Consider the following 8,656-nt stretch of genomic DNA (forward strand, 5'->3'; position numbering starts at 1 on the left):
GAGAGAGAGTGAGAGAGTGTGGTGTGTGTGTGTGTGGCCAGCTCAGCCCACCAGGGGGCGGGGCTGGCTGGCATGTGGTGCTGGGGGATCGAACCGCAGTCCCTGATGCTTTGCCAAGCTAGTTCCAAGTAGGTGCTTTAGACCACTGAGCCATCTCTCCAGCCCTTTTCTTTCCAATATGAAGTAGTGAGATCACCTTTTCTTCGTATCCTGTGTACAGTTGGTGTCATGAATTCAAGTGTTTAATTTGACCTTTTTTCATGCTTTATTTCTCTTCTGATTCAACCCATCTTACTAAGACATCCTTTGGGATCTTAATTTTCTCTTCCATTTATTCATGGTTCTTGAAGACAGAATCACTGTTAGGTAAGGAAATTCCTGTAAAGTGCTAAGAACAAATGGCTGGCACATGCTAATCCCCAGATAAGGGCCAGCAAGACAGCTCAGCAGACTAAGTGCCTGCTTAAGCAAATGGATAAGGGTTCAATCTCTGGTACCACATGCCTTGTTGGCCCTGCACCCAGGGACAGCTGAGCCAGCTACTGAGACCAGGTGTGGTGGCACATGCCTATAATCCCAGTGCCAGGGAGGCTGAAAACAGGAGGATCACTACAAGTCCAAGTAGTGAGACCCTCTACCAAATATATAAATTTAAAAAAAAAATTGTTTCCATGATAATCCCCAGATAAGCATGAATCATTATAGTAGTTATCTTCCCAACACTCAGCACAGGACCTACTCTGTTGTAGGTCCTCAATAAATTTTCACTGATTAATGAATGAATGTTTGGATCAGGGATAGGTAAAATGAATGAATACCCCCTCTATAGACTTTCAGGCCCAGTAAATTTTATACTGTTCCTCAAATAGGAAAACTAAGGCTCATAGAAGTTAAATAATTTTCCAAAGTTACTCAGCTGGGCCAGGACTGAGACCAGATAGAGGAACCAGTAGTGGAACTGAGGTCTGCCTGATTTCAAAGCGTGTGTGACTAATCCTTCCCCACTATGATCCCTTACATCTGCGTTCAGATCAGCAGAACTAATAGAGCAGTCAGATTAAAGTCTGAGAGGTTTCTGAACAATTTGGGTCCCAAACCCAGAGAAATTGATTTTCCTGTTGTGACTCCGGAACATGGAGATGCGGAAAGGACAAGAGATGGGGAGCTGAACACTAGAAACCCCCTTTCTCCTCCTCTCTGGGCCTCTCATGTTCCTTGTCCTAAACTCTGCTCCACTATTTTTCCCAAGGAACTAACAGCATGGTATGTCCCCAAGGAGACACTATGGAGGCCAAGCAGCCAAGACCTAGGGAGGTGACTCAACCACTTGCCAAGATCAGGGTCATTCCAGTCAGGGGATTAGAAGAGCAGACACAGAGAGTGAGGAGACCTGCAGGAGACCTGTGGTTGCCACTCTGCCTCTGCCTCTGGGTGGCAAAGAGATAATGGTCATCCTGCCTGCTTCTTAGGTTGGTATAAGGGGCAACAATGACAACAGATAATGTTTACTCTACCTTTGTGACAGCTACTGTCCTGAGTGCCTTTCACATCCCTATAGTTGTGTCTATGAAATAGGTATATTGTTTTGTTTTGGTTTTGGTTCCTGGAATTGAACTTAGAACCTTGCGCTGGACAGGCAGGTGCTGTGCCTCTGAGCTATATCCCCGGCCTGAAATAGGTACATTGTTTACCCTCCACTTTCTGTTCTTTTTATAAATAAGAAAACCAATGCTCAAAGAATTTTTGCTTGGTGAAGGCCTCTAACTCTAAACCAATCTAAAGTCTTAAACTCTGCAGCCTTGTGAGCCCTTCAGAGCTGAGAGACCAGGAATAAGAATGTTGCAGCATGAAATAAGCAAGAACAAACTACACAGGCTTCCTGTAATTGGGGCTGGAGGTTGATGCTGAGGAAAAGCCTTTCCAAGGAGAGGGTTGCACATATCTCCAGGTTGGGATGGAAGGGCTCCTCCCACCTGCAGACTGAATCTCCAGAGGGAAAAGATGGGGGCGGGAGGAGATGCACAATCTGGGTTGCTCATTCATGGAAGAGAGCTCTGGGACAGGTGTAGGTAAGAGAGCAAGTTCCCAGGCTGGTCCTCCAGACTGTCTCATGTCCACTCAAAGCCTAGGCCTTCATGCAGAAGCCTACTGAAGAGGGCACAGATGATGTTCTGCTGAGGTTATGGTGAAGAGAAGCTCCAGTTCTGTCAGACGTTGCCAAGAAACAAGGTACACAAAGTCCAGGAAATCAGAACTGCAGCATCTGATACCACCCATGATCCCTTTGTTCTCTGTCTGTCTGCCCTTGCGTTTCCTATACCCAATTTCTATACTGCTCTCCTTGTACCCATAGCTATCTTCTTGGCTCCCCACACCTCCCTTCAGGCTCATTCTCCTCTACATACACCAGGACTCTCTCTGCCATGGCAGCGCCTTTGTTTATCTCCAGTTCCCAGAGCCACCACTAGCCAAACACAACAAAGCCCAGCCAAGGAGAGCTCGGCTCCAGACTCAAATTGGCCCCTCTGGGACAGGTCTCCAAACCAAGGAGGCGGCTCAAAGGTAGGCTGTCCCATGCATTGGGCTTCAGGCCCTGACAACCCATGTTTCAGAAGTGGAGGGAAGGGACACAAAATCTGCCCACAGCTGGGCAAGAGTCCCTACTATTGAGACAGCTCTGGCCAGGAGCCTTGAAAAATCAAAGGCTCAGTGGCAGAAAGGTAGGGAAAAATCTTTGAGGCCCCCAAGAGTAAGAGCCAGAAGCTTGGACTTCTGGTCCTGCCCCTGTCTCTCCTCAGCCAGGTAGAGCCTGGCCCTGAAGACCGAAGACTCTAAATTTCCCCACCAGGTGGCTGTGTTCCTCTCCCCGAAGTCTGAGACCCATACCTCTCCCAAGAGTCTAGCCAATAAAAGGAAGTAAACATTTAACCCGGGCCAAACCCTAAGCAGGAAAGATTGTCAGCAGGTGCCTGGCACTTGTCTGCCTGAGGCCAGTGGAGAGTATATTTATCTAATATATAAGTATGTACTTGTAGAATGTAAATGTAAAAGGAAGGGGCTCCAGTTCTGACTCTGGAGCTGCAGGAGGTGATGGATGAGCAGTGAGAGTGCAGAGCTGGGGGGCAGCTAGGCCCCAGACAAGGTCCTGTGAGGAGCGGCAATTATGGCAAATAGCAGATGCCGCCATAGGTAGGAGGGGACTGCTGGCAGCCCATCCCTGGCAGCATGTATTTTGCAGTGGAGAAGTAGAAGGCTCCAGTTAATTCTGGAGCGTGGAGGGAAGGGGGATCAGGACAGATGCTGGTGAGTGAATTAAAGATGATTTTAAAGGAAACAAAACTCTAATATCCCTCTCATTTTAGGATCTGTTTTGGAGACAACAAACCTGACTAAGGAATGTAAAAATCTAACTCTGTTGCCAGGCCCCAACAGAGCAGGAAAAAAAAAAAAATAGGACCAATGGGCTCTTGGAAGGAACAGGAATGAGGTTAGAGGTGAGCACTGGCACTGCCCAGCTGTGCTCTCTGCCTGGTTCTGCTTCAGTTCCCAGGAGTGGGGGTGGTGCCTGACCATATACACGAGGCAACCCACCTTCCCTCTGTGGGTTAGGAATTCTTGGAAGGGTCATGAGTCCCCTTGAATAAAGAAGTCTGCTGCAGTTTTAGGAACAGTTTTGCTTTTTATGTCATTAATGTACATTTTAATCTAACAGTTTAATGGCCTCATACATCTCACCTCTGCCCAAGCCCTCTCCCGCTATCTCCAACCCCAGCCCAAACAGCGTCTCATCCGCCTCAAGGGCAGAAAGTCGCCAGGCACAAAAGTGACTCAAGGAAGAAATGGCACCAGTGGCTCTCTCAGGAGATGCTTGGACTAGCACCTGGTCCCCTGGATAGTTCAGAGGCCAAGAAGCCTCAGGTAAGGGGAGACGGCAGGCTGAGTCTCATTGGAAAACACTGTCTTCTAAGTGTCTCATTCATAGTCTATCCCCTGGGGTTGTCCCTGTCAGTCAGAGCAGCAGAAGAGCAGAAATCTTCAGGGAGACTTGTGGAATAAAGGGGAGCTTTAGCCCAAGTTACCCTCAGAGTAAACAAGGCTGATGGAATCTCCTTTCATGCAGGTCATGTAGATACTTCTGGCTGCTTCGAGTGCAACCTGCTGGGATTCCAAGAGTGTGAAGAGGGACTCTCAGAATGTGCTACCCCAGAAGACAGAGCCAGTGCTGCTACCTGCAGCCACAAGACTCCACGACCATGTCCTCATACTGCTTATACACCACGTTGTTGGCTGAGTCAATGAAGAGGATGCTGATGGGACTCAGCCGCGTGGGTACACAGCAGGTAGGTGGTGTGGACTCGGGGTCCATAGAGTTCATCAGGGTCTGGATGACTGCATGGTTTGTGGGCTCGAGGTGAGAGCGCAAGGGAAATTCACACAGCCCTTCACAGTGGAAGGCCTCATACTCAAGGGGTGCGATGATCCAGTCATCCCAACCCATGTCTTTGAAGTTGACATGCAGCGCCTTCCGACTACAGCGGGCCTTGAGGTTCTTGCTAGGTCGCTTGCCCTGGCGAGTGGCCAGTGGGGCCCGTCTTTTCCGCCGCTGGCTAAACAGATACTCGTACACAGTCTTATCGTCCTGGCCAGATCGGGCCTTAATCTCATTAAAGAATAGGTCTCGTTTCTTGGTGCGGCCAAACACCAGGAACAAGGCCTTCTCATGGACCTGCCGGGCAGCCCGGTCAAAACCCAGGCCACGGAGGTCCACAGCCCTGCCACGCTCCCAGGCCTCCAGCTCCAGGCACAGCTGCGCTGAATTCTTAAAGTTTCGGAAGAGCTTCCAGATGTCAAACACCTCCCAGCCAGACCCATCCAGGCCTGGCACAGAGCGCACATCCAGCAAGGCTGCCGGCTGCCGGCCGCTGGGGCAGCTGGACAGCTTCAGCTGGGCAGCCCGCCCGCCACCGGGGGCTACTGGCTTGGCTGTGTCTGAGGGCTTCTTCCGCAAGATCCGCAGCTCGGCCCCCAGCAGCCCATCCTTCTCCAGGGCACTAATGTCAAACACGTACCTCTGTTTCCTGACCACAGGGCCTCGATCATCTAGAGAGAACAGACAGAAGTCAATTTCTGCAACCTCACCAGCAGAGCCAGTCACCTCCAGGCCTCAGGGGAGGGCTCCAGCTCTCTTCCCCTCAAGAGAGCTTTCTTTGACCTTTTCCCTACTCTTACAGAGGCTGACACCCCAAGCCACTAAATGCCTTTTTCAAAATAAGGAAGCGTCCTACATTGCCAACCAAGTAGGGATGTTTATCTGTAGATGTGGCTGTGGATGATTTGCGTGACTCCAGGTGTTTGGGACAATGATCTCTGTGAATTAGAGCCACCAACCTTACAACTGTCCTCGATCCCTCTTGTTTGTTTCTCTCCCTCATCCATGATCTAACATGATAACTCATTTAGGAGATAGGTGGGATGTGCATTAAAATTACTCTTTTACCAGAGGAGGAACCTAAAGTTCAGAGAAAGCTAGGCAAATTGTTCAAAATCACCTAGCTAGGAAAACATAGAGTTGGAATTCTAGCTTTGAGTTTTTATAGCCCATCCTGAGCTGCTTCCACTATACCTTAAGAGAGAGTGTTCTTGTTCTACAGATGAGGCACAGAGATGAGAAGTGACTTAATTTAGTTCACACAGCAAGTTAACGACAAAGCTAGGTCTACAACCCAACTTCGTTGGCTTTCTAGTCTAATAATTTTTGTGTGACAATTTGTGTGTGTGTGTGTGTGTGTGTGTGTATAATTGAGTTCATTTGTGAATATGCAAGTAAGATGTATGTGAGTGACATGTTACACATACGTATATTTGGCCTTGTGTGAATATTTGAAGAGTGTGCATGTATGTATGTGTATGATTCCATGTGTATACAGAAGAAGGGGAGAGAGAGTAGTAGCAGCGGCATCTCTGAATCAGCAAGCCTGCTTTTCTAAATACCAATTTGCCATTAGGGAACATTCATATATTGCTCTAGAAGGTAACTAATTAGGCCTTTAAAGTCTCCATATCCCTCTCCCCATGCTCCCTTAGTGCTGGGGGGCACAAAGACTTATTTTATGAGCCCCCAAGGGGTCACAGCTTTCCTTGGCTGGGCAGGCAGCCAGGCCATCTCCCCCACCTCCGCCAGACCTGCAGCCCCTGTGCCTCCCCCTCCACCGGTGTCATTCCCCCTACAGACCGGCTCTAATGAGGAGCCTCTCCCACTCTGCTCCTCCCCCACCCCGCCAGCCGAAGCCCCAAGATCAGAGCCAGAGCGCAGGAGCTTCACGCAACCTAGTCTACCACTGGTCTATCTTCCTCTTCACACTATGGTGAACATGAGGTCCCATGGCAAACCCACAGAGGAAGCTGAGGCAGCCGCACAAGTTGGGCAGAGGGAGAAGTGAGGACAGCAGGTGTTCTCCTGGGTTAATGATAAAATGATCTGTGTTTAAGATAAGATACAAACTTTTCACATAGGAAAAGCTCTCAAAAACACCCAGACCAGCCCCTGTACCTGTATACATGTGGTAAAAACTGAGGCTTCAAGGTGGGAAAGGGCTTTCACAGTCAGATTTTAAGTCTGCTGCCTCTTTTCACTGCCTCCATCACCTCCAAGATGCCCCCTTTACTGTCTTCACCTATGATGTCTTTCTGATCCCTAACTCGTGGGGGGAGGCATGTTGGCTTCAAGATCCATTTCTCTCTTCACTGAGAAAACTCTGGAGCTTGGAAAGTTTGGCCAACGCACATAGGTACAGAGCATGGCTCAGTAATCAAGAGTCGATTCTGCCATCAACTAGCACATCTTATCTCCTTTCTGGGCTTTAGTGCCTCCCTCTGCACCTTGCAGGAATTGGACTTGGTGAACCCGAGGTACCTGCCAGGGCTAACATACCAGCAGCCTGTGTGAGATAAGTTCCAGTCACCCACCCCAGGCCAGATGCACACACTGTCCCTGGCCTGTGTAGCGGCCTCAGAGCTCTGGAAGCCCCTCAGCACATGCACATGTCCCTCCCTGCCACCCTACCCCCTCACCTTGCCCTTTGTCAATAAAGCTGGTGATCGTGTTGGCCAGGCCAGCCTCCAACTTCACGCTGCTGTTGCTTCCCTTTCTGTCAGCATCGGACAGCGTCTTGTACAGCGAGAGCATGTACTCGTGGGGTGTGATGGGGGGCGGGCGGAATGGCTCCTTGGGCTCTTGGGGGGGCCCAGGCTCCCTGGACTTCTTCAGCAGAAAGGAGCTGGGGACAGGTCCTGCTTTGGGGGGTGCTTTGCCCCCAGGAAGCTGTCCTTTTGGAGTTACAGTCCGTGATGCAGCCTGCCTGATCTGAGGAGGGGATCCTGGCTTGGTATCAGGGCCACCAGATCTAGGGGACAGCTTTTTGGGTTCATCTTTCTTGGCCTGTGTCTGCCCAGCTCCTCCCTTTGCCCTGGCATTGGCGGCCCCCCCACTGTAGCTGTGACCACCTGGCCTAAAGATGTTCCGAGCCAGGGGGGGCCTCTCTTTGGCCTCCGCTTTGGCCAGTCCTGGCCTGGCCCCCGGGGATCTCTGGCCCAAGTCAGGGGCACCCAACACAGTGCAGATGAGTTGCAGATCCAGCCAAGCCAGGTGCCAAAGCAAGAAAGTGAGGAGTTTGGGGAGTCTCATCCTCTGGCCAGCCGCTGAATGACACCAAAGAGAACAGTGGCAGCAGCGAAGGTGCCTCTGGCTTGGCAGGAAAAACCATGAAAGGAGTGGATCTTCAGAAGCAGTGGCAGCAGCAGGAAGGGCTTTCTCCTCAATCTGAGACTCTTGCAGTCCGCCGGGTGTGGGTCTGTATCCAGTCCCATAGTGGAAATGCTCCTGTCTCCAGACGTGCACCGTCTCCAGTCAGCAGCTGAAAATAACTCGTTCTTGAAAGGAGAAAGCCGACCGCCCCCTTCTCCCGCACAACCGACTGAGAGCTTGAAGGAGGCTTGTATAAGGCTGAGAGATTTTTCCAAGAAGGAAGAATGGCGTAATGCTGCCTGTGTGCTCCAGTTTTTTTTTCCTCTAGTTTTGAATGCTTTCCAGTGAAAATACTTCACACACACACACACACACACACACACACACGTTCTGCAGGTGCTCAGAAAAATCTTTTACAAACCTGAACTCAGGAATTGGAAACGGAATTCCAACCCAAACCAATTTAATTACTCTCTGATGTCATGCTGTCTAAATTCATTTAAGTGCGATATATTTATGTGAAAAAAATCACCGCTGCCCTTTGGAGGCCACGGCTCACGGGGGCTTTTGGCACCGAGCCCCACAGCGGGACTTGAGGCTTAGGGGGCCTCCCAATCCCCGGAGCAGACTCAGGGGTCTTCACCTCCACCTCCTGGAATGGCCCACCCCACCACCCTGCAGAGCCACGCCGAGAAGTGAGCTCAGAGATCTGAAGCCGCAGAAGCACAGGGAGTGTGGGTTTTCAGCGAAGTCCTTGGAGTGTTTTTAAAACAGTCTCAGTCCCTGTGTCTAGTCGGGGACTTGATGTGTGTGTGTGTGTGTGTGTGTGTGTGTGTGTGTGTGTGTGTGTGTTGGGGAGGCAGCACAGATGGCAGCGTTTACCTACAGTTTCTTTTATTTTAATAAACTTGT

General features: G+C 50.3%; 1 protein-coding gene across 1 annotated transcript; it reads right to left on the bottom strand.

Annotated features, from left to right (window-relative positions):
• Window positions 1–3,659: 3,659 nt before the first annotated feature.
• On the bottom strand, window positions 3,660–7,986 carry Gdf5 (growth differentiation factor 5). Its single transcript, XM_004630860.2, has 2 exons — window positions 7,072–7,986; window positions 3,660–5,100 (listed from the first exon to the last, which is right to left on the bottom strand). Exons 1-2 carry the CDS (start codon window positions 7,682–7,684, stop codon window positions 4,226–4,228), a joined length of 1,488 nt encoding a protein of 495 aa, XP_004630917.1. The 5' UTR covers window positions 7,685–7,986; the 3' UTR covers window positions 3,660–4,225.
• Between the last annotated feature and the right edge of the window lie 670 nt (window positions 7,987–8,656).

This window comes from Octodon degus, unplaced genomic scaffold, assembly GCF_000260255.1.
Source record: "Octodon degus isolate 3935 unplaced genomic scaffold, OctDeg1.0 scaffold00037, whole genome shotgun sequence".
Lineage (NCBI taxonomy): Eukaryota > Metazoa > Chordata > Mammalia > Rodentia > Octodontidae > Octodon > Octodon degus.